This window comes from Adiantum capillus-veneris, chromosome 16 (assembly GCF_014529385.1).
Source record: "Adiantum capillus-veneris isolate H3 chromosome 16, ASM1452938v2, whole genome shotgun sequence".
Classification (NCBI taxonomy): domain Eukaryota; kingdom Viridiplantae; phylum Streptophyta; class Polypodiopsida; order Polypodiales; family Pteridaceae; genus Adiantum; species Adiantum capillus-veneris.
This window is the reverse complement of record NC_140946.1, coordinates 112,165,473-112,191,666: the sequence shown is the minus strand read 5'-3', so window position 1 is coordinate 112,191,666 and position 26,194 is coordinate 112,165,473. Positions and strand designations below refer to the sequence as shown.

Below are 26,194 nucleotides of genomic sequence, written 5' to 3'. Positions count from 1 at the left end.
CGAGCACAAGTTTTGTATAGACAGTTATTGTAGATGTGGCAAGTTGTTACCTGGGGATTCCCATACATTTTGGGAATTGCGCTTGGACAACAGTATTCTAGTAGTGGTGTATGCAATTCTGTGAGACCCCGTTGGGAAACAACGATTGGACAACAGAATTCTAGTAGTGGTGTATGCATTTCATTGTGTACGTGACCATGGTACTTTAATACATGGTAAAGCGATATGGATTACTCGAGATTGATGATACCTTCATTGGTGTGATGTGCATCTATGCCCCCACTTCAGCTCATGAGAGCCCAATTTTGGCAGTAGATTGTAAATGTATTGCCTATTGTCGATTCGTGGGTTGTTGGCGATGATTTCAACAATGTAGAGACCACTAAGGAATGGAGAGCCATTCAGTCCCCCATCTTTACCATGCATAGCACTGTGTGAGATGCTTGGGACAAATTCCTTTCTGCAATTTCAGGTACAGATGCTTGGCATATCTCATATTGATGATTTCATTGTTGATGCTTTCAACAATGTAGAGACCACTAAGGAATGGAGAGCCATTCAGCCCCCATCTTTACCATGCGTAGCACTGTGTGAGAGATGCTTGGGACAAATTCCTTTTTGCACTTTCAGGTACAGATGCTTGGCATACCTCATATGTGGCTCGCACTCCACAGACATTGTAGTTTTCGTGAGGTTTTAGAAGGCATTCTGGTCGTCTGCTCGAGCGACTAGATAAAATTTATATGGGCCCTTGGGAAGCATCTCATGGTGGAACAATTACAATTTGACCTCGCACAATGCTCTCTCATCATGCCCCAGTTTCTTTGCATTTGAGATTTGAGATCTCCTCTATGCCTAGACGAGGATCGTGCATACCCGACTTGGTGTTACATGATGCTTCATTGTCTCAATTGATTCATGATGTTTGGACATTCACTGGTTCTGTTGACCCCTCGTCCCATCCGATCACATGCATCATTGTGTCTTCCAAGGCTTGTAGACAGACAACTGCACAGAGGCAGCAAGGCCTATTCCACAGGAAGCGAGAGTTACAGGACCGTTTGAGTTGCATTCGCCACCAACTCTAGGAGTTTCCAAGAGATGGGTTCTTGGGAGAGTGCGAGGTTGACACCAAGGAGACACTTAGTCACATTCACACTGAAAAATCCGAATTCTCCATCATGCTTCAGTCTCAACATGGATATCCAAAGCGCATAGGATGATTAAGGATTTCTTTGCACACTTCGGAGAACGTCCCAAGGGGACTTCCATTGGAGCCTTACCAATTCTAAAAACAAGTTACATACGGATCCAAATGAGGTCCTTGACATAGCTTCAAGTTATTTTGAGTGTTTGTTTACTGCTGTCACAAACTGCTGACATGTCAAAGCCCTGAAGAATGGAGCCAACTTGCAGATCCTGGCCGAGGGGCCTAAACCCTAAGAAGAACAAGCAACAGAAGAAGAAGTCCTACCAGCTTATGGGGACCCCGTCCGATGGGGCCCCAGTGACATAAAGGAATTAAAATAAAGCAAAACCCACCCACCCACACACGCGCAGCTGATGATGTGGCAGCAGTACGGACGCTCCAAAAACTACGTTGACAGTGCTGACGTGGCAAGCCGTACGGATTTCCGCATTTTGCGTTGACATGCTGGTGTGGCAGGCTGTACAGATTTCGGATTTTCTATGTATTCAAGACTTATATCTCTTATATCGAAAGGCGGAGAAACAGCGTCCCTGCGACAATGGAGACCGATCACTCTCATGTCCTCCGTGTATAAGGTCTTTGCTCGCATGATCAGCATGCGCTTGAAACTCTTTATGCCCGATCTCATCCATGCTTCGCAGACAGGTTTTGTGCAGGACTGCTCTATTTTGAACAGCATTTTCACTTTCTATGAGGCAATTGAATGGGCTGGTTAGACAGACCATCCTATAGCATTTATGCTTCTTGATTTTGAAAAGGCTTATCATAGAGTAGATTGGCCACTATTTAGAGAATAGGCTACCCCTTGCCATGGATCAAAGGTGTATTTGCATTACATCGTACTGCTTCTAACGCTGTCATGATTAGAGGCCACATTGGACGGCACTTTCATATGTCTCGTTCAATCCGACAAGGATGTCCCCTGAAACCCTACTTCTTTTGTTTTTTGTTGAGGCCATGTCTCTATTCTTGCACAGCAGAACACCACAATTAAGAGGTCTTGCTATGGCTTTGACGGACTCGCCACATTTTGCCGGCTCAAGAGTATGTAGATGATACTATGCTCTTTGTCAGATACGATGTCACAAACTACTGACGTGTCAACTCAATGAAGAGCAGAGCCAACCTTTCAGATCACGGCCGAGGGGCCCAAACCCTAAGAAGAACAAGCAACTGGGACCCAAGAGACATAAAAGCAGGACCCACCAACACACAGCCCGGATTTTCCGTTGATTGCTGACGTGGCAGAACTGTACGGATTTCCGTGTTTCACGTTGACAATGCTGACGTGGTAGATTTCCGCAAAATGCGCTGACAGTGTTGACGTGGCAGTTGTACGGATTTCCGCAAATCGCGCTGGTAGATTTTGGCACTTTTTGGACCAATTGATTTTGAGTTTGAAGCTTTTCACTGTAACTGCTTTTCAGGCCAAGGGCCTTTAAATATGAGGTTAGGGCTCATTCCTTGGCATGCTTCCTGGAGAAGGTGCAGAGTCTGGAGTACCTGCTTGTACTGTGTTGATGCAATATAAAGAAATACCGAAAGGGGCGCCAAGGTTTGGGGCCAATACACTCTGGGGTGGAATTTCGCCACTCTGTGTCGCGTGTCGTCTCTCTCTCTCAGTTCAATTGTATTTGAAGTGCTAAAAGTCTGTTCAGTCTGTTCTTTTCTATTGGCACGTGGTGCCCGTCTTGTGACATACGACACACCCACTTTGGACAGTCTACGAGATGCTCTGTCGACCTTTTGCTTGGCAAGTGGTTCTCTCATCAATTGGCACAAGTCTTAGGGGTTTCTTGTAAGAGTGGATGCAGATTGTCAATGGCGTGCTCAAGATAATTTCCCTTGGCTACCTAGAGGGCAGACTTGCAGAGAGGCAAATGGACAGTGTATAGAGGAGGACAATCAATCATCAAAAATTTCCATACTCCACACCCCAAGAGTTGGCCACATCCTTAATCTTAGATAGGACTTCTATCCTTTGATCCTTTTGTAATGAAGCCATTGTAATTTCATCTCTTATGAGTCATAAGAGTTCCAGAGCCATTGTCAGTTTTTATCTTTCTTTTTTATTTTTATGTCTTTATGGCATCCATGCCCATAATGGAATGTAATATGGATGTACTGATTGGCAGCTTTGGTTTTCCGAGGACGCTAATAGAATCTTTCTTTCTTGTTCCCCTTACCCTAAGCTACATCCAGGTGTTGCCGCCGGCCGCTTGCCGGATGTCCACCAAAGTGTAACAACACCCCATCAAACACGTGTACAAACTACATATGCAAGAGGGTTCCAGAACTAGAAAACCAATTCCGATGAACTTGTCCAAGCATGCAGGTCCAATGAACATGCTCACAACCTTGCCCACACATTATCCCCTAGGCTCTACGACACTGCTAGATTGGCTCTAGACATCAATGCACCATGTCCACATGGCACACAGAGCCATGTGGACACTACGTTTCACCGGGCCTCTGCCCTAGGAGGCAGTTGTGCACGTGCGAGGCACAGATGTCACGTGCACATAGCACACAGAGCCATGTGCACGTGACAGCACAAGTTGGCAACAGCACTGGATGCCCAGAGTCAGATGGCACTACGTTTCACGGGGTCTCTGCCCGAGGAGGCAGTCATGCACGTGAGAGGCAGCAGCAGCTCTGCACTGGAAGGCGGTTGTCGTGAGCTCTTTGAAGGCCAAACATGACTTATAGGACAGGTCACATGCTTTGTGTTGACCTGATCAATGACTCTTTGAAGGCCAAACATGACTTATAGGACAGGTCACAAGCTCTGTGTTGACCTGATCAATGACTCTAGATGATTTTGTTGATATGATAAAAATGGACAGTTTGGGTCAAGCTTGAAGCTGCCTGTAGCGCTATTTTTCAAAGAGAATTTAAGTTTATGCATAAGCCTTAATCAGAGGTAAGAAACTCAGAATGAGCTTTTAACATTGTGCTCTGTCAAACTTGGATGCTTTTTACAACTTTATAGAGTTGAGACCTCAACTCGCGTGTTCATGCAACAGCAAAGTCCAAGATCTCTATGTAACTTTGTGCATGCCTCTGTAATAGTGCATCCCCATAAGAATACAATTAATTTAATTCTCCAACAATACTTAAAGTCAGGCTTTGCAAACACTCCTCTACCTTACAATAAAGGGATAAGTCTCTGAGAAGCACCCTTCATGATCAAATCAGGAGGTACGTCCTGAGAAGTTGGGTTTGTCCAGTTTAAAGCAAAGAGGAATAAGAGGTAAGGTATTATTTTGCTTGACTTCTGGAAAGTCGAAATACTCACTTATGAAGTTGGCGATAGGCATCCACAAGAACTAGAAGAACCTCGCAGTGGGAGAACAATTGCCACGCGCTTTCCGAGCGGTGCCTCGTGTCACTTTTTGAAGGTCTTCCAAGGATATCCAAGACTAAGCCAGGTGTATCATATAACAGCTGTACAAGGAAACTCAGTTTGGTAAATAGAAAAATAATGATAAAGACCTCACCCAAAGGTTTTTACAAATGTAGAAGCACTGACTATTTGGTATCTGCCATTTGTAACAATTCCAAGAATTTCACTGAGAGTTGTGTTTCTCTTGCGAGATACTGCAGCGACTTTGGTGCCAACCTGTTGAAACCAGAAATTCAGCTGACAGCTAAATACGTGAAAAAGATTAACTGCAGCTTAGAGATTCATGGAAGAAGTAAAGTCTTATGGCCCACCATGTATAGTGATAAACGAGTAGAACATTTCTTACAGGCAATTGTCATGCCTGTAATTACAGGCAATTACCATTAGTTACAGGCATACAGACTATCAAGCATCATGATGTTGATATCCTATATAAATTTTGGTATACATACAATCAAATAATTCTCTTGTGTGAATCTCAGAGTCATAGATTGCTACCCAGATAGGCAGATAAGAAGTGTAATATTGAAAGAAAGTTTAGACCAAAACAAAGGAGGGAAATGGGACAGCTGTACACAGATTGATTAGAAGGCAACTTGAAGAGGATGCGAATTGAACAGCTACAAGGGCGATGCGTGTGGTAATTTGTGAAATTGCAAAAACGAGCAACAGAACCTCTGATCTTTGAAAGATAATGCATTAAAGAAAGATGTAAAAGCCTAAAAGGCATGCGGTTGTTTGTAGCATCTTGCACACAAATCCGTCAAAATAGTTTGAGACGTGTTGCAGAAATATGAGAGCTCTATGGCAGTGCAACAATCGTGACAAATTTGCAGTTGTTTCTGCACTTCAAACTGAGGTGTGTACAAACATACGTTGTCTTTAAACTCTTAAATGTTTGGTTGAAAACATCACCATCAAGTTTATCAGGGTTGACTTTCCAGCATTTACAGCCCCAATGATTCCCACTCTTAGAGAGCGTTGTTCATCTTCTGGAACTGGCCCATCTTCAGCTTCCTCCGGACCATCTAAAGCTTCACTAATCAGCTGGTCCATCATTTTCCTTGTTGCTTTCTCCTGCTCTTTTTTCGGAAGCTTCTTAAAAGACTCTTGTTCAATCCCCCTGAAAATATCATTTGGACTGATAATTTTGGTATCATCATCGTCTGAATCCATGTCAGAGTCATCACTCACAGCATCAAGATTTTCGTTGTAAGCCATATCATCACTCTGACTTTCAGAGGCATCATCCAGATTATGTGATGCAGCTTTCTTCAGATTATGTGGTGGAGCTTTCTTCTGCTTATGTGGTGCAGCTCTCTTCCAATCACGTTGCTTTCTGAAGCTCTTTGAAGATTCTTCATTACTGCTCTCTGCTTTATCTTCAAATTGCTGAACTCCCTCTTTCGAAGAACCTCTTGAACTGCCCTTGAGGCCTCTAGAAAGCCTTTTATATCCCTGCATAGTCAGTTTTATATTAGCCACGCCTATGAAATTACTGAAAAGTTCAGATGCAAGTCAGACTGACATCGACAAGGCCTCAAGTCACACCCTCCTTTCCAAGTCAATCTCCACTCAGCCCACAAACCCTGCTCAAGCGGCGAAAATGGATAGTATGGCTAGGTTGATGAAAGGCAGGGAATGGGGTGTTAGTTTGTGCTGTATGAAAAAGGATAAAAATGCCAACGGATGTGACAGGTCCGTAGCATGCAGTGAAAACGGGAATGGAGTGGATAGGTGCGCAGCGCAGATGCGTGAGACACGGCAGCAAACAGCTGCGAGAGGCTGCAGCCAGCACGGCATACGTGAGGGCTTAAGGGGTGTGAGCATGAGCGCTGATCCCTGGGAAATCGAGAAGGGCTGGAGGGGACTCGCTTGCATGAAAGCAGGGGTCCCCACGTGCAGACATGTCAAAGCAGCACGGCAGGCAGCAGAAATCTGTATTCGTAAGTATTGTGGGTCCATGAGGATGCTCGGGTCAGCCTGTCCTCAAGGAGCCATGAGTCAATCAGAACATGAGTCAAGGACTCCAGGCTCAGGGTGGTCGGTAGGGGTCATAGAGTATGACCAACGGCAGTGGGAATAAAGCAAATTAATCCAGCCTTGTCAGACATTGTAAGGCACGTAGTCATGCGCGCCCATCGTCTCAAGAAAGGGTGGCCGCACTCCTCTGTTGCCCTGAAGCAGTTGAAGACGGACGTATCCCTTGACTACCAAGAGTGTGAACTAACTCAATCTCTCTAAAGTGAAGGAAACTTCAAAGAGCCCTTATCCTCCGCTTCCCCTCAATGGAAGAGGACTTTTTGAAGAAAAGACCCACCCTTGGGAAGACGTGTATTTTTCTTGGAGAGGACCTCACACTCTCACAGATTGCCCATATGATGGAGGTAATGCCGGAGATTAGAACGGCAAGAGAAAATAGGAAGATTTCTTTTTACAAAGATGGGAGGGTGGTGATAGTGGAGCGACGCTCCACACGACGGTGTGAGACCTATGGGACCACATAAAGGATAGCAGCCTGGCAATGTAATGGTCACTTCGCCTCATCAAGGGGAATTTGAGGATAGCTTTATTGGGAGAGAGATTGTCTTCTACTCAGAATCACATCCGGCACCAGGTCAGCTTCTACCACATGTGACTGGTTACAAATGGAAGACTGCATGCAAAGCAGAAACTAGATCTGAGCATAGAGGTCGAGTATCCGGGGGGGTTAGCAGTTTTGTTCAGTCTTACGCATTGGTCGTAGAGATGAGCAGGCTAGATACATGTGGGTGAGATTGAGGGCAGAGACTGGTAGATACCTATATATCGCTATATGCTATTTTGCTGCCAGCGCTTCAGTCTATGCTACGTCTATAGGACGGTCCCGTTTCTCGGTTTTAGATCATGAGATATGGCAATTCTCCAAGGCAGGACATGTCATCCTTCTGGGGGACTTTATGCCAAGACGGGCCACTCCCATACAATAATCTATGAAACTCCCAACAAAATGTTGAGAAAGCTAAATGTCGGTGACATGGGACTGGCTAGATGTTCCCAGGATGAGGAACACAGCGTATGGGAGATACTCGACAGATATGGGGATTACACATGGGTTGGCTATATTAAATGGTCTTAAGAGATTTCTAGCAAGAAATGGTTTCACCTGTTTTCTGCATAGACATGGGGCCAGCACAATTGACTATATTATGACTCAACCCAGCTTTATACCTTCTATTAAGGACTTTATAGATAGCCCTACGCCTGTTGGTATAGTAGTGTTAGGTGCAGCGGAATGAATGTTGTATTTTCTCAAGATTAGTGATCTTTATTGCTCAAGGTTCCTTTTAGTTCTTAGGGAAAGAGAGAGCTTTCCGTCTTATGGAGAGTGCTATGATCACGAACAAAGTGAGTGGATATTGTGCGTGCAAGTGAATAAGACTGAGAGAAGAGATACGACACCCAAGAGGTTGTAAAACCCTCCTCCGAAGGCCCCACTCTCGTCGGCGAGAGTGGTCTAACTTTGATTGCACAAAGGTGTACAATGCGAATGCAATGGACTGATGCAATTTGGACTATGCCGATGACGACGATGGTGATGACTTTAGGGCTGATCTGGATCTTCTTGTATCTGCTGTCCACAAAGGAGCAAGGCTGAGAATCGGTGCTACTTTGGGGGCTGAATTGACTGCTTTACCCTATTGACTTTGGCTGAAGTTGACTGTTCTTGTAGGGGCTGAAATGATGATAAAAAACGCTGATGTGTCTAGGGTACTGCTGCGTTTTTGAAGGAACTGCTGCCGGCTGAAAACGTTGAGTGTCTGCTGCGTTTTTAATGGCTGAATCGCTGAGGATAAACGCTGGTTTCTATACAGATTGAAGGGTTGAATCTTGCTGCGTTTTGATGCTAAAATCGATGAGGATCTGCAACTGTTGGCTAGCGTTAGTAGGACTTTGGAGCTGCTGCTTTGTGGATGATATGTAACAGACTTGGACACTCCAAGTCAAGAATCAACCGCGACAGCACCAAATAACCACTTCAAAACAATTCACAGATCACAATAGATTTGCACTGGCCCAGCGGAGTTCCGTGCCTAGAGATATTGGCCCCAAAGACTGGCCCCCCTTTCGGTATTTCTTTTTGTATTAATCAATCATCAAAGTACAAGAGAGTGGTTAGGGTTTCACTCTCAGACTCTGCGTCCAGATGCTCTGAGAAGTGAGGCCCTCACCACTAATTTAAAGATTACAAGGGATGCCCAAAAGCAGAGCCCCAAAAGCTTTTAAAATAAAAAGCATCAGTTCTCTCTCTCTCTCTTAGAGAGTCTTTTCTCTTTTTTTAATAAAAAAAAGCAAAATTCACTCGCTCATCATTTTCCAAAAAAAGAAATATTTTTATTTTTATTTTCGAGCCTCCGCGAATTCCAGAAATCAGGGTTTTTGGCAGAAATTAGGGTTTGCAGGAATTTTAGGGTTTCTGGCAGAAATTAGGGTTTTTGTTGTCCACCACGTCATCACTTTGTGACATACCCCCCTCTTGAAAGCATTGTAATCGACCGCGATTACGCCTGCAAAACCGACAAAAGCCATAAACCGTCTTAGCAGACACTGATTGTTAGTACCTACGTACTAGGAACACACATCTAGCACATGTACAAAATCGACAGTCACATCACACGACATCACAGGACATCACCAGACATCACAGGACATCACATGACATTCAACATTCATTCGGATCTTAGACCATGATTTATCGGCAATGTAGCTAGTAATCACATCTAGGTCCAATCGGGACCTCATCGATGTCCGATTGACTAACCCCTATTGCAACCATGTCTATTCGAGATCAATCAGACCAAAATGCTGCAGTCATTTCGTCTATCAGTTCCTGCACTCACAAGAAGTCAAGAACAAATCAGTATCATTATCAGGATTTCCATTTCATAAAGTCATCCAGCAGAATACTGTCAGCTCTCACTATCCCTGAAGCTCAAAGAGACATCAGTGACTTTAGTATCAAAATCAAGGCATCTGTTGACAAAGGAGCGGAGTAACTCCCCTCTTGTGCATCCCACTGCACCAGATCTTCGGCCAAGCTGAGTTTCTGAGTTTCGTTTGGAGTAGACTATGCTAAACCAAAACATCGAGGTAAAGTTTCACAATCCGAGGAGTATCTGCTAGGTCCTTCTCCTCCATCCACTTCGCATCAAATGCAGGAAAGTTCTTGAACTTAACCAATAACCGCCTTCGGACTTTACCTTTCTTCGTATCATTATGTGCCAAAATCTGTTCAGGAACAAGGATCTCCTCGTTTTCTTCCACTTCGGGTTGCTCATCAGGCTCCCCATCATCAGGCACATCACCCTTAACAGGGTTCAAGAGACTCACATGCAATGCATTGTGAATCCTCCAAGTATCTGGCAGTTTCAATCGGAAGGAGACATCATTTATCTTTTCAGTAATCTGGAAAGGTCCGTAGTATCACATACTAAGCTTTGGAAAAAGCCTCTCCTTTCCCTTTTTCTTTCTTAGGCGTGCCTTCTCAAAAGTAAGAGCACCCAATCATCCTCCTTCAGTTTCAAGTTGCGACGATGGCGATCCGCTGCCTTTTTCTGTCGTTCTTGAGACTTCTGCAAAGTCTCGCGAACCTTGGCAAAAGCCGTATCCAAATCTCGCGAATATTCATCCGCTTCCAATATCTAATCTTTCGTGCTCAGGAAGGATGGAACCTTCGCAACACTTTCAACAATCTCACATGGCGTCTTCCCCGTCGAAGAGTGTATCGTGTTACTATAGGCAAATTCCACCAAAGATAGGTTCTTTTCCCATTTAGTCTTCTGATCCAAGATACAAGACTTCAATAAATCTAAAATCATTGAATTGGCAATCTCAAATTGCCCGTCGGTCTGCAAGTGGAACGATGACGAGAACTGCAACTGCGTGCCAATGTTCTCCCAAATTGCCTTCCAAAACAAACTCATAAATCTGGGGTCTCTATCGGAGACAATTGTCTCAAACGTGCCATGTAATCAGAAAATCATCGTGATCATTCTGTGTTCTCGGGAGATAAAAAATGAAATCCATTGCAATACGTTCCCAGGGGTGGGTGGGTATGGGTAAAGGCTGTAACAATCCCTGTGCCTTATGCCTGTCAAACTTGACCTTCTGGCATACCAAGCAACTGCGCACAAACTCTTCCACATCCTTTTTGAGTCTCGGCCCAAAGAAGTATCTCTCTACCCCTTTCATAGTAGTAGCAATGCCGCAGTGACCCGTAAAAGGTGGACAGTGGCATTCAGTCATAACCTTTTCCCTCAACGGCTGTGTAACGCACAACATAGTCTTTTTCATCAAGTAGCCTTCCCGAAGGGACTATGCAGCTATTGTCTCCCCATCCCGTATCCGTGTGAAAATATCTGCAAAATATGTATCTGTGGCATACTCATCGACCATATCCTCGAAGCTCCTATGATGTATCACGGAAACAGCCAGAACCAACAGTTTCCGAGACAAAGCATCTGCCACCACATTCTGTTGTCCCTGCACATGGACAATCTGGGAGTGAAACTGTGACAAGATGTTCGCCCACCGCATCTGCTTTTCCGAAAGCTGCTTCTGTGACAAGAAGTAGCGCCAACTCTGATGGTCTGTAAAGACAGTGAAATCCGCTCCGAGTAGGTAATGCCGCCACTGAGTAAGAGCATGGATAACCGCCAAAAGCTCTTTCTCATAAATCTGTGCTGTCATCTCCGGCCTAGAGAACAAACGGCTCTCGTAAGCTATGACATGGCCTTCTTGCATCAAGACCGTACCCAGACTACAACCACAAGCATCACAATATACTTCAAATGACTTCTGCAAGTCCGGCAAGTCAAAATAGGTCCCGTAGTCAATTTCTCTTTCAGTGTCTGAAAGGCAGTCACCTCTGTGGGTCCCCACGAGAAAGGTACTCCTTTCTGTGTCAAGGTATGCAAAGGGGAAGCAACCTCTGTAAACTTTCGTATGAACCGCCTGTAGTACGAACACAGTCCCAAGAAGCTTCTAACTTCATGGACATTCCTCAAATCGGGCCAATCACGGATAGTCTCTATCTTGGCCAGGTCCATTTGCACTCTTGCTGCTGACACAATGTGTCCCCAAAAGTGTATCTCTGGTAGGAAAAATTCACTTTTCTTTGCATTAATCACTAACGTGGGAATCGTGATCTCGTAATGCCTGAAAGACTTGAAGCAGATGATCTCTGTGTTCTGCCTCATTCTTGGAGAAAACAATGATGTCGTCAAAGAAAGTGCCAACAAATAGCCTGTACTCTCGAAAAATCCTGTCCATCATCCGATTAAATGTCGCAGGAGCATTGGTTAAGCCAAAAGGCATCACCAAAAACTCAAATAACCCAAAAGTCGTCCGAAAAGCTGTCTTGTAGACATCTCCTGATCCTAATCTGATAATATCGACTCTTCAAGTCAATCCTACTAAAGCACGAGGATCCCTGTAACCTGTCAAGTATATCATCGATCCTAGGAATCGGAAATCTGTTCTTGATGGTGATTTTGTTGAGAGTGCTATAATCGATGCACATTCTCCAAGATCCATCTTTCTTCAAAACCAACAACACTGGAGAGCAATACGGTGAAGTACTAGGCTAGACAAGACCCTTTTCCAAGAGGTTTTTCACTGGGTTCATAATCTTTTCATTCTGTACTCGGCTCACACGGTAAGGTGGCCGATTCGGTGGCGTGCTTCCAGGTATCAGATCAATGGTTTGATCTTCAGGCCCTCTGACAAGCAATCGGCATGAGTGTGGAGAAAAATCTTGGCGTTCTTTTGATCAGGTCAAAACATATTCAACCTTTATCCATCGTTCAGTTCTCTTCCAAAAGAATGAGTAAGAAACGGAAGTTCATCAAGTACAATCTCTAAGCCCTTCATTTATCAAAGTCGCTTTCTCGGCCCGGTAATCAACCACGGCATAGTTCTTGTGGTACCAAGGGATCCTGAGTAGAACGTCACTCGCGTGCCCTGAACACCCCTGTCATTGCAAACAAAGTTTGCCAATGCTCGGTGTAATGGCAATACCCCATCCGGGTGCCGGTCGAACTACCTCTACCTGTGGCGTCAGTCTGTTGGGCGTAATTTCCAAATCGAGCCGCCAATTCCAAGTGAAAAGAAGTTAGCCTTGGCTCCTTCAAAAGAGCTTCCTGATCCTTCACTTTGCCCCAAAAGCGGCAAAGTTTGTACTTTCATTCATTAGATTCGGTGCAGGTCCCACGCCATGTGGTACCAGTTCTGCTTTTCTATCTGCCTTTTCTGCCACATTCCTCAGCTGCTCTCGAACTCTCAGACCTGTCGTCGTCTTTATCATTCTGTTCTTTCTATGCCTTATTAAGGCACTTCGCGGAGATATGTCCATGTTCCCCGCATCCAAAGCACTTTCCCTCTCTAACGAAGCGAGCTCTCTCCTCAGGAGTAAGCTTGGGTCGTGCATCATTTTTCTCTTGGTTGCTCTTTTTTCTTTCTACTTTCATTCCCAGAAGTCTGTTCGGCTCGTTGTGTCATGGCCTCATCTGTGGGGTAGGTCAGACTGCCAGAGTGAATGGCAAAGCCCCGCTTCGCATGACTCATCAACTCCTGAATAGAAGCTGACTTCTGTTCCAAGCAGTGGTCTCGGATCTCTGTAGGTAGACCCAAGGTAAACCGCTCAATCTGTTCTCTGAACGAGATCTTCTTGAATGAAGAGGCTTGTAGAAAAGAGTTCCAGAATCTTTCACAATAAGCATTGATTGTATCTTTCTTGGTCATCCGAAGATGGTTCCAAGAAGCTCGTACATCTCGTTCATATTCTTACGTCAACCAAGAAGAAATAAAAAGTTTCTTAAATTTCAGCCATTTAACTGGCGCACTCTTGTTAAAAGAAGCGTGGACCACCAAGTACGAGCATTCCCCTTAAGGTAAGAGGTAGCTCTCCGAATCTTGGAGTGCTCTGAATAGCGTCCTCCCGCAAAAGCGATGCCAAACTGCTGTATAAAAGACAAAGCCTTCAAAGCATCTGAGTATCCTGAAAAAGTATCAAACTTGATCGAGTGGCCACCTTCCTTAAACTCTCGGACTTTCTTGCTTTTATCTTCGAGAAAGTCATACTGGTTAGCTTTGTAAAAAAAAATTATTCTTGTTCGCATAAAAGTTTCCGTCATCGGAATCTGAGCTATCTGTAGACGAGTCCTCAATAGAACTGTCAGTCTCTGGGCGAGATGTAGCCTTCTTCTTGCCCTATCCGAAGCTTTGTTTCTTGCTTCGCTTTTTACCTTTTCTGTCTTCTTCGCTCGAATCTGAAGAGCTAGAAGAACTGTCAAAAGAAGAAGAAGAAGAAGAACTGGGTACTCCTTCAAATCGAACACGCTTCTTCTGTTTCTTTGCCTTGTCAAATGTCGATCGACGACCCAAATAACTTGGAAAGTTAGTGCTTTTCTTCTGCTTTTTGCCGTGCTTTTTGGCTTTCTTTTGCGCATCAAAAAGCTGAGCAATCCATGCATCAACCACGTTCTCCAGTTCCTTCTCTGTATATTTTCTTGGAGGCAAAAGGTTTCTTGAGAGCGGGTTTCGGGAGTGGTATTGTGGTTCTCTGCCACTCCATCTGTACCTCTTCCAAAGAGGTCTGGTTCATATATTTTGCCATCTTCGCATCCTTGGCAAAATTGAGCATCATCTTTGTTGCATCGCCAATCAATTAACAACGCTCCACCTCTCTTTGCCCCGCCTGAGTAGGCCGAGGTGCGCCATACTCTCTGCTTGAATCTTCGTTGTGATCCCAGCCCGCATCTCCAGATGCAGAGGGAGTCGACTGATCCTTGCGTGAAGCCATAGGTGCCGTGGAAAAAATTCGGGGATCGGATTTCCCGTGGAAGAGAAATCGGCCGTGCTCAAATACCACTGTAACAGACTTGGACACTCCAAGTCAAGAATCAACCGCGACAGCACCAAATAACCACTTCAAAACAATTCACAGATCACAACAGATTTGCATTGGCCCGGCGGAGTTCCGTGCCTAGAGATATTGGCCCCAAAGACTGGCGCCCCTTTCGGTATTTCTTTTTGTATTAATCAATCATCAAAGTACAAGAGAGTGGTTAGGGTTTCACTCTCAGACTCTGCGTCCAGATGCTCTGAGAAGTGAGGCCCTCACCACTAATTTAAAGATTACAAGGGATGCCCAAAAGCAGAGCCCCAAAAGCTTTTAAAATAAAAAGCATCAGTTCTCTCTCTCTCTTAGAGAGTCTTTTCTTTTTTTTTAATAAAAAAAAGCAAAATTCGCGTCGCTCACCATTTTCCAAAAAAAAAAGCCTCCGCGATTTCCGGAAATCAGGGTTTCTGGCAGAAATTAGGGTTTGTAGGAATTTTAGGGTTTTTGGCAGAAATTAGGGTTTTTGTTGTCCGCCACGTCATCACTTTGTGACATGATAGATGTATTGTACATGATCTCAGTTTCGGTGATGAAATTGTTGCATCTGGCATTTTATGTTGTGGGTTGTATAAGCTCACTTTGTATGACAAGTGAGGGAAGAATTTTGCAAATGCAGTTGTGGATTCAAAGCATTTTATGACGTGGGCTATATAAGCTCACTTTGTATGACAAGTGTGGGCAGAATTTTGCAAATGCAGTTGTGGATTCAAAGGCTATTTCAGATGCAAAACTTTGGCATGCACGTTTCGGTCATCTGAATTTTGTCAATTTGCTGCGTTTGCAGAAATCTGATATGGTTGCTTCTTTGCCGCCTCTTGAAGCACGTGTCAAACATGTTTGTAAAGGCTGTATTTTAGGTAAGATGCAGCGTTCGAAGTTTCCACAGGATGGTTCAGTTAGGGCCACGTGCAGCTTGTGCATAGTGATGTTTGTGGACCCGTGCAAACTTCGTCCTTTGGCAATTACCTTTACTTTGTGACTTTCATTGATAATTACTCCGGGCATGCATGGGTATTTTCGCTTAAAGCGAAGTCCGAAGTTTTTATGTGCTTCAAACAATTTCTGGCTATGGCTGAAAATGTCGCGAAATGTACTATGGGCACCCTTCGTTCCGATCGAGGGGGGGAGTATATGTCTCATGAATTTAATGCATTTCTGGCTAGTCGTGGAATAAAACACCGATGTACAGTGCCTTATACGCCTCAGCAAAATGGTGTTGCTAAGAGGAAAAACGGGTCACTTACGAAAATGGCACGATGTATGGTCAAAAGTCAAGCTTTGTCTCATTCCTTTTGGCTTGAGGCCATCATGTGTGCCACTTATGTACTAAACACGTGTCCTACGAAAGCTTTGCAGTCTATTACTCCATATGAAGCATGGCATAATAGAAAGCCTTCTATTGAGCACATGCGTGTTTTTGGCTGTTTGGCATATGCTTTGGTGCCACAAACACAGCGCAAAAAATTGGATGATAAGGCTGTCAAATGTATTTTTGTTGGTTATAGTGCTGAAAGCAAAGGTTACGGGTTCTATCATCCAAAAACAAAGCGTATTCTAGTTTTACACGATGTTGTGTTTGTGAAAGATTCTGTTTAGCCATTGCTGTCATGTACTAGAGACAGTAATGTAAGTTCACAGGACATTTATGACACTTTGTTGCCTCTTTTCAATGGTGGAAGTTCGAATGTAAATTCCAATGAGGCAAATGTATAGCCTATGAGGGTTTCTGAAAATGTTACAGATCGGCCTATTACTGATGCAGATGTACATGATGTACTTGATGAGGAAAGGGCTGAAAATGAGCAGGCTAGAGGTATGCCAAAATGGCAGGTGCATACATTGCGTAACAGTAAATTGGATGCACCTTTGTCTAGTCGTACTCGTTCAAGTTCTCGCCATGCATCTTATGCATCAGATTGTTATGCTTTGGCCGTGTCTAGCCTACATGATGTTGAGGAACCTCTATCTTTTGATGAAGCACAGAATTCAGAAAATTACATGGCTACCATGCAATCAGAATATGATGCACTTATAGAAAATGACACATGGACTTTATGTAATTTGCCTCCTGGCAAAAGGGCCATTGGTACGAAGCGGGTTTACAAGTTGAAACGCAAGCCAAATGGTGAGATTGATCGCTATAAGGCTCGACTTGTTGCAAAGGGTTATGCACAACAAAAAGGCATACATTATGAAGAGACTTTTGCTCCCACTTGTCGTATGACTACTATGCGTTATCTATGTGCATTAGCAACTCATTTTGGTTGGGATGTACATCAATCAAACATTGTTACTGCTTTCTTGAATGGTGACATATTTGAGGAAGTTTATGTAACGCAGCCTCGCGGTTTTGTCAAAAAAGGACAACAGGATAAGGTGTGCAAATGTAACAAAGCTTTGTATGGGTTGAAGAAAGCTTTGTATGGGTTGAAGGAATCTCCTCGTGCTTGGTATGAGAAGGCCGACACTCATTTGGTCAAACGAGGCTTTCGTAACAGTCCGACAAAAAGCACATTGTATGTAAAGCGTGAGGGTGATGTACTTCTCATTGTGGTTCTTTATATAGATGATTTGCTGATCACTGGACCAAATGAGAGACATATTGCTGAATTTAAGGTTGATTTGAATGCTACTTTCAAGATGAAAGATTTGGGGTTGTCGCATCATTACTTGGGTATACAATTTAAGCAGTGTAATGGTGGTATTGCCTTGTGTCACAAAAGTTACATAGAGACATTGCTATGTAAGTTTGGACTTGAGAATTGCAAACCTATTGCCACTCCCATGGAAACAGGTGATCCTGCACATGTCACTCTTTACCAAACTGCTGTTGGATGCCTCATTTATGTACGCAACACGAGGCCGGATATTCAATTTGCAGTCTCACAGGTCAGCAGACTTAGACATAGTCCAGGGTCTAAGCATTGGCAAGCTGTCAAGAGGATTTTCCGCTACTTGAGTGGCACTTTACATCTTGGCTTGTTTCATCCCAAGGGGGATCATTGCCGCCGAACTTACATGCTTTTTCGGACTCAAATTGGGCTTGTTGTTTTGACACGAGAGTGTCCACAAGTGGTTATTGTTTCATGCTTGGCAGTTCATGTATATCATGGTTGAGCAAGAAGCAACCTATTGTGGCCACTTCTAGTTGTGAGGCTCAGTGGGCAATTCTCACAGCTACAGTTGAGTGTGTATGGCTCGGACACCTTACGGCTGGTTTGGGTGTTGGACAGGACACTGCCAACACTATCTACACTGACAGTCCGAGCACACTGGCAGTTGCGAGGAACCCAGTTTTTCATGCTCGCACAAAGCACATTGAGGTGCATTACCATTATGTCAAGGAGAGGCTCTCAAAAGGAGAGATTAGCTTGGCTTATGTGCCAACACAGAACAACCTTGCAGATCTTTTCACGAAGGCATTGTCTCGTGAGAAGTTCGAAGCTTTCCGCAAAGCTTTGGGCTTACTCCCCTTTGTGGACTGATCATGTCCTCCCTTTACTCATGTGCTAGCTCTCGTTCACCGCATCACTCCAGGGGGGATTTGTTACTGTATACATGTGGTAGTGATGTCTGTGAGCACACTTAGGACCGCCGAGGCATTTTTTCCCTCTTTAGGAGGTTTTTTCCCCCGTGCATTGTATATACGCCCATTCATTCTAGGGCTATCTATCTTTTCCATTGCACACTAAGTAATACACTCCCTCTTGTGTGCCTTGAGCTTCCTTCGTCTTCTCCAAGCAGTGTGTGTTTTCCTGCAAGCCTAATTCCAACAGAATTGCAGTGGATCCCAGGAAAATCCAGGTCGTTATAGATTGGCCTCTCTCTCTCACTATTTCAGATGTGTGTTCTTTTTTGGGCCTTGCCAATTTTTATCACACCAAAGTTCACAAGTTCTCAGATATTGCTTCTCCTTTGACGGAATTGACAAAGAAGGATAAGCTACATTGGACTCTTGAAGCAGACAAGTCGTTAAGATCTCAACGCTTTGACGACCACACCTGTCTTAGCAATAGCAAATCCTACCCAACCATTTGAGGTGATGACAGATGCTTCTGATCGAGCGTCCGGTGGCGTTCTTATGCAGAATGATTGTGTCATAGCTTTTGACAGTCGAAAATTTTCAGCGGTTCAGATGCAATATCCAGTGTATGACAAGGAATTCTTGGCTATTGTACATGCTTATCGCACTTGGAAACATTACCTTCTTGGCGCAGATTCAGTGGTTAAAACAGATCATCGGTCTTTGACGTATATTTTCTCTCAACCAATGATGAATCCTCGTCAAGGAAGATGGGTGGAATTTTTGGCAAATTTCCACATGATGATTCAATATGTGCCAGGTCTTTAAAATGTGGTTGCAAATGCTTTGAGCCGCATGCCTCAAGCAACCACTTATGCCATAAGTGATGTACAAATGGAAATTTCTGCGTGTTTCAAGAATAAATATTCAACAGATCGAGACTTTGGAGATGCGTTCCGAGCTCTCAAGTCGTCTTATCCAACTCCTGCAGAGATGAACATATTTGACGCTTATATAATTGTGGATGAGTTGTAGTATTATGCTGAATGTATTTGTGTACCTCACAATACACAATTGAGGAAGATTTTCATCACGAAGTCCCTTTTGCTACACACCCTGGAGTTAACAAAACATATCGGCTTTTGTCAACGACATATTTTTGGCCACAAATGCAATCAGATGTGATCAAGTTTGTAAAGGCTTGTCACTCATGTCAGATCATGAAAGCTTCTCGACAAGTTCCTCAAGGTCTACTTCGACATTTACCGGTACCTAAAGAAAGACGAAAAGTCTCAACATGGACTTCATCACCACTTTGCCTCGCTCACCTAAAGGCAATGCTCAAATTCTTGTAGTGGTTGATCGATTCTCCAAAATGGTGCAGTTCATTCCTTGCAAGAAAACAGTTTCTGCCCCGGATGTTGCGGCACTGTTTGTACAACATATTTTCAGATTGCATGGATTGCCAAAATCCATCATTTCAGATAGAGATCCAAAGTTTACAGGATATTTTTGGATTTCTCTATTCAAATCTCTTAGCACCAATCTCTTGTTCAGTTCAGCTTATCATCCTCAAACAGATGGTCAAACAAAAAGAGTGAATCAAATTCTAGAAGAGATGCTTCGACATTACATTCAAACCAGATTAGCATCTTGGGAGAATTACTTGCTCCTTGTGGAGTTTGCTTATAACAATTCTCCTCATTCAGTGGCTGGAATGACCCCATTTCAAGCATCATATGGACATACACCTCTTGTACCTACGAACTTTGTCCTTCAACACAAAGTAGCGTTGGCAGATCAGTTGGTTCAAGAGATGCAAGATGTGCTTATACAGATTTGATTCTAAGTTCAGTGAATTTTGCAGTTTCTGTTCGTGTGTTGCTATTGATTTCTCGCTTGGAGTGTCCAAGCTTGTTACTATGGTGTCAGGGCTCAAAATGATTCTTTTTCTATGGAGGATCCGATCCTTACTGCAGCACACATGGGTTCTCGCAGAGAATCTGAGAGAGATGACACTCCTCTGACCTTTGGTCTACTGGAGATGAAGAAAAGCTGAGTCCCAACGTGGAAAAGGAGGAAACCAACAGAGATTTAGACAAATTTTTAATAGGGAATCTTGCCAGAGCAGATACAAAAGTCAACTCAACAAGCGTGTTCGTTTCGAGGATGACTCAAATTTTTCTTCGTCTTCAAAGAGTTCCGACAGTTCGTTGTTCTCTAATCCCAGGGACACATCATCAAATGCGGGAGATGCAATAGGCCAATCTCCTTCGAAGATTTGGCTATTAGCTTGATGACATATCTCACTTTGAAGTATAGTGCTTTCCATTCAATCTTGATTACGTCATGAAGAACCATTGATTTGACATGGGAAGAGCTAGTTTTCATGGTGTTGGATCAGGAGGACAAGTAATGGAGGTCTCAACAAGATGGGGCTCTGAGGCCTTGATTGGACAGTATTCTAGTACAACAACGCAATAGCAAAAGGCACAAGAGGATAACAATTCAGGATTCGTGGAAGATCCAAGAAAGGGGTGATATATCCCAAGTGTGGTGAACAAGGACATATTGAGAGGAATTGCCCGAAGAAGTCCAAATCGGAATCTGATTCCGATGAGGCAACTCAAGGTATCCATGATGCGGCTTTTACACTTGGTTCCCCTCCCTTCATCTTCACCGGACACTCCTCAAAGACTTGCAGAAAGGATAACAATTGCTTGATTTCTTACTCCACACCAAGCTCACAAAGTTGCTCCTACTTTCTTAGCAAAGCCTACAGGACTTATCCAATCTCTAGAGCATGGTGTGGCAGACAAGTCAAAGGTTGTGCATCTCTATGATATTAATTCATGTACCACATCCATGTTGACTTCTAGCATTAAAAGCCTCACTATGGAGCACGTTGGCTCGACCCATTCCCTAAGGAGGCACGGCCAATCTCCTGTTTCTCTACCTATAATCCATAGTTATTGATGATATGCCCACACGGCAAGGTGTAAAGGCGGTGGAGTTCTAGCCTGTACGGCTAACATAGCATTCCGAAGCGTAGCATACACTAATGGTGGTTGTGCGCACATGTTTTCCATTGGGGGAAAGTATTGTCTACCTTGGTGCCTTGCGAGTTTCTCTTGACAGATGGTGTGCTTGATGCAATGGTGGACTGAACTTGACAAATCCTCATTCACTCTTCGTGGCCCCAGATCCCTAGTATTGTTGTGCACCCCAAATGAGTTTTAAAGGTCATCTCTGGGTGTGGCTGTGTCCGGCCTTGTGAGGCTTTTATAGAGTCTAGGCACCATGGGGATTCACCAGTCTATCCGGTTTTTGGTACACCCACCATTGGGCTATTTTCACATGGAGCCCTCTTTTTGTCCGGTGACTTTTCACATTCCTATATTGATGGGTCATGGGGTTTTTGTGGGGGGATTCCGACATTCCCAGAGAAGACACCACCATCTTGGGTATATAGACACTTACCACTTGACCTCGACACGTCGGATCACTAGCTTACACAAGAGCATCTACATGGACTTAGGGAGAGGATCTTGGATCTATTCCTGGACAGGTTCATTGCTTGGATATACAGACTGGAGTGGGACCTCAGTGCTTTGGACTCTCTTGGAGAGTTTACACGAGAGATGCGGGAGATCAGGCATCCCGCGACTACATCCGGAGTCACTCGGAGCTTGGCTTGGATGGTAGTGCAGCTACTCTTCTAAACTCCTAATCATTTGGATTGCTACCTTCAGAGTTGCTTACACTCACCCTCGGTAACCTTATAGCAGACTTATCCCCCGACCTGGGCAGTATGCCACTCCCAGCTCATTAACATTGAGAGCCACACCGAGATGCGGTTTGGTGGCGTTGTTGGCACGGATTCTGTTTTGGTTGACACCGAAGGATTGGAGGCAGGAGATACAAGCAAGACGACGCAGACATCTTCGTCTGGCCTTTCCTCTTCTCAGAGGGTCTTTACAGTGCAGATTGCTTAGTCTAGCTTCCCTTATTCATACAGGATGATTACGGTGCGAACAGCTTGGTCTTGACCACACCTCTTCTCAGAGGCCCTTCACAGCGCAGACCTCATCTTGAATTACCTTACCTACTGACAGGACATCATCCGATGGTGGTCCGTGCAGTCTCCCGGTGACTGTTGCAGCTTACGGTAGCTTCTACAGTGCAGATTGTTTAGTCTAGCTTCCTTGTTTCGGAGGACATTTACGGCACAGATTGCTACATCTGGCTTCCTAGAGTTTTACGCAGATTAGCCACCTGGCCACACTAGGTTACAGGTTCATGCATTGACAGGCTTTCGGTCATGCCCATGACGGATCCTGGGCTTTCCCATTTTCTCCAAACAATTTGACTACAGACACCACAGGTCCTATTGGGCAGGACACTTGCACGTCTATCGGCACTTCTTTTACGACAAGGAGTTGTTTTCACAATCAATCTAGGACCTTCATGCAATATCTTCACCTTGTATTGGCGGAGTACAGTAGTTTGCTACACTGCTCGTGACGGCACTTCACCATGGAGATCTCTCGGAGGTTGGGACACCCCAGACTGTTGCTACGCTCGCGGAGTTCGCCGGAGTATTGTCCTTCAGTGGACATTGCAGCAAACATCTTCATCATTTGCCTCACATCTTCGGCTTCATACGGTTTATTCAGCGTCAGGTGCTGAGAGAAGGTGTTAGAATTACACCACTCTGCTACTTCACAGGTCTAGGGCATACTTGTATGGCTAGTGTGCCTCTGGGCTGGTCACCCTTTGCATATGCATTTGAACTGCACTGTTTGACTGTCCACTTCTGGGCCAGCCGCCCACTTTGTCCGGGCACCCCCATATTTCATTTATTTCTTGTTGGATCGTGGGGGATTTTTTGAGGCTTTGCTCTACCTCCCCTTGGGCACCTATTTATGGGCCAGGGGGGTACCCACTTCCACACTATCTAGCATTTGTACGAGTCTCTTGCTCTGGTAGTCATGGGGGTTGCACTGCTGAAGAAGAAGGTACATCAGAAGAAGATGGAACTCCAGCAGTATTACCCAGCATCTAGATACGTGCTTAGTCAGAGGCACCTCAGTCTGCCCTAGTCATCTACGTCTTCTTTTCTTTGCTTTTCTCCTGGATTTCTATACATTTGTTCTTCTCCATCGTGAAGTACCTGAAGCTAAATTCCTTTGAAGTCTCCTTCCTCTCCAGGACATATGCCTGCTTTCTTTGAGGCTCGAGGTTAGCCCATATTGCCTCTATGGGTGGGACATTTGTTAGGCTTGCATGACTTGTGTCATCTCATGCAAGATAGATCTTGGTGGGTGCTAACACTAAGACCAATAATTTACCATTCATGGCCAACAAAAAAACTAACATCATTATCGGATGATACACCAAAAGCATAATCATATCGGATAGTAACACACAAAACAAATAACAATAACAAATAGCAGTCATCAACTCGCATGTTGTTTGGAAGCATGGTTACCTTGGTAGTAGGATTAGAAAGTACTGCTACGGAAGAATAGTAGCGCTTCAATAAATCATGAGACTGTGTGGAAACTCTAGAGAGTACTGCAACGGAAGAATTATAGCGCTTCAACAGATCATGACACTGTGTGGAAACTCCTGTTGTCAATGGCGATGAAGATGATATACGCATTAGCATGCTTAACCATGACTCCGCTCTCTTTCTCCTCCGTAACCCCAGCACTAGCTTCCCCATGGCCATCTTGAGTGGGCACTCCGGAAGTGTGTGTGTGTGTGTGTGTGTGTGTGTGTGTGTGTGTGTGTGTGGCTGGGTAGACGTGCGCTCGTTTGAGTGGTGCTTCCTTGGCCGCTTGGCCCCTCTCAAGCGCCCCCTTCACCTCCGCTTGCAATGGTGGAAAGCTCCTGCCAAAAAGTCGCACCTTGGCTGACTCGCATAGAGCAGGGGGAGTTGTCGCCGCCGCCAAAAGGGAGAGAGCACTGCACTTGATTGCTTCTCTCCTCCAAGCGCCCCGCGCGCTCCTTGCCTACACAACTTCGACTTCGACGGCTTTGATGGGTGCTCGCGTTGGGGCTGCAAGTACGTTGGTGAAGTCAAATTACACTGCTGCATACTGAAGCCCATAAAACCAAAACATCAAACCCCATTTCGTCTAAAATTAAATTACCGTTTTTGGCATGCTAAATCATGCCTTCGAGAAGAAGAGAAATAGTGAAGTAGAATTTTTTTGGCAGGCCTTAGTCGACTCTCATAATTCTTGGGAGCAATTACGAACATTGAGCAGAGCTTGTTGAATAGAGTAACATGCCAAAGTCGATGTTTTGTCCATTTTTACTTCGTTAGCTAGAACCATCCCTTCAAATCTATCCTCTGTCGTAGGGAGACATTAACTAGGGGGGCACACAATCCATCTCATCATATTATGTAGTATTGATGTAAAATCTCGAAATTTTGGGTCTCTTTTAAAAATAAAAAAAATAGATTTTTATGTGTATTTCGTAAAATTTTGATTTACAATGCTTATTTGGCAGTATTGTAAGGTTCTAAAGTAAAAAAACATGGTCATTTTCGTGTTCTGATAGGTCATACAAATGTTTGGTTCAGTTTTGAAAAAAATCATTTCTTTTAAATTTTTTGTGTGTTTTTGCAAAAAGCTGGGCCAGAACCTTAATCTACGAGTTTCGTGAAAGCTATGATTCAATTTTTTTAGAATTTACTTTTTGGATGTTTTTCACGCTATTTTTAGTTTTTTATGATTTTTAGTGCTTTTTAGTAAAAAGCGAGTCCGCTTTCTTGTTCTAGTAGACAAGGGAACCTGTAATTCAATTTTAACAAAATTTGCTTTTTTTTAACGTTATTTCTAGCTTTTCGTGCTTTTCGACGTTTTAGAAAAGTAACTTGTTTCATAAGATGACCTAAAAAATATTATTTTTAGTCAACGTCGGATTTAAAAACGACCACCAAGAAAAGAAACGGGATTAAATGGAAATTTAATGAAAATTATAATTATTAAAAGCGAAAACATAAATACACCGAGACAATACGAAAAAGTCATAATTATGTCGAGGCATCACGGTGCAACATAGTTTAGTCTCGGGCGCATTAATTGCCAGGATACTATTCAATTGGTCAATTTTTACTGTAAAAATTGAAGGAAAATTGGGAGAGTTGACTGTCAAAAGCCAAGTCATGTTTTTAGGAAAGTCCCAAAAAGCTTGCAGCTAATCATAACAAAAGAGGTAGCGCTATATGTAGCTTGGGACACACTCCGACCAGCCTGGAACAACTATAAATTCATCTACAAGCCTCACTTTTCAATGCCGACAGTTTCGTCTACTATCGTACGACAATACGTACCTATTATACAAAGTGGTGCAAGCTCTCCATCACCATCTCCATAAGCTCTTCTCCCTCGTTCGCGGTGTCGTGCAGCTCCGCTCCCATGCTAACAAAGATGCTAGAAAAATGCACATCAACTTGTTTGAAGCTTACATGATTAATGAACAGTAGTTAAGGCCTGGCAACAAGACAAGTTCAATGTTGAATGTATGTCAAATGCGATTAAAAAGGCCTACAGATGCCTTAATAATGCTAAAAAGTGTTATGCTTGAAGTGGGCACGGATGGGATATTGTGACCTAGAACTGCAGTGCTTGATGTGTTCTACCGGCCTGTCTTTACGGCTCGTCAATCAGAGCTACGGATAAGAAGTTATGGCAGTTTAAAGTTTAAGTCGATTGCAGATCCGTACCGGATTGGGCAATCACAGCTGAGGTGACAAAATTGAAATGAATGCACGGACCTGAAGCTCACTTTGTGGAGCACGTCGGTCTTTTCAGATTGGTGATTGGAGTTCCGATCGCCAAGATATTGCAGATCCGTACCGGATTGGGCAATCACAGCTGAGGTGACAAAATTGAAATGAATGCACGGACCTGAAGCTCACTTTGTGGAGCGCGTCGGTCTTTTCAGATTGGTGATTGGAGTTTCGATCGCCAAGATATTGGCAAATAAAGATTCATTGGGGGCCGGTTCCGTACCACTCCGGTCGGCTCGTACGGAGTGCCATCTGGGAGATTTTGGCTCTCGCTCGGATTCTGGAGTGCAGCAAAATAAGTGCTCGAG

General features: G+C 44.1%; 1 protein-coding gene across 1 annotated transcript; it reads right to left on the bottom strand.

Moving 5' to 3' along the window:
* Window positions 1–4,504: 4,504 nt before the first annotated feature.
* On the bottom strand, window positions 4,505–24,189 carry LOC147439659 (GTP-binding family protein). Its single transcript, XM_086484359.1, has 4 exons — window positions 23,571–24,189; window positions 5,532–6,074; window positions 4,743–4,832; window positions 4,505–4,657 (listed from the first exon to the last, which is right to left on the bottom strand). The coding sequence occupies exons 1-4, from the start codon at window positions 23,811–23,813 to the stop codon at window positions 4,505–4,507; spliced, it is 1,029 nt and encodes a 342-aa protein (XP_086340485.1). The 5' UTR covers window positions 23,814–24,189.
* Between the last annotated feature and the right edge of the window lie 2,005 nt (window positions 24,190–26,194).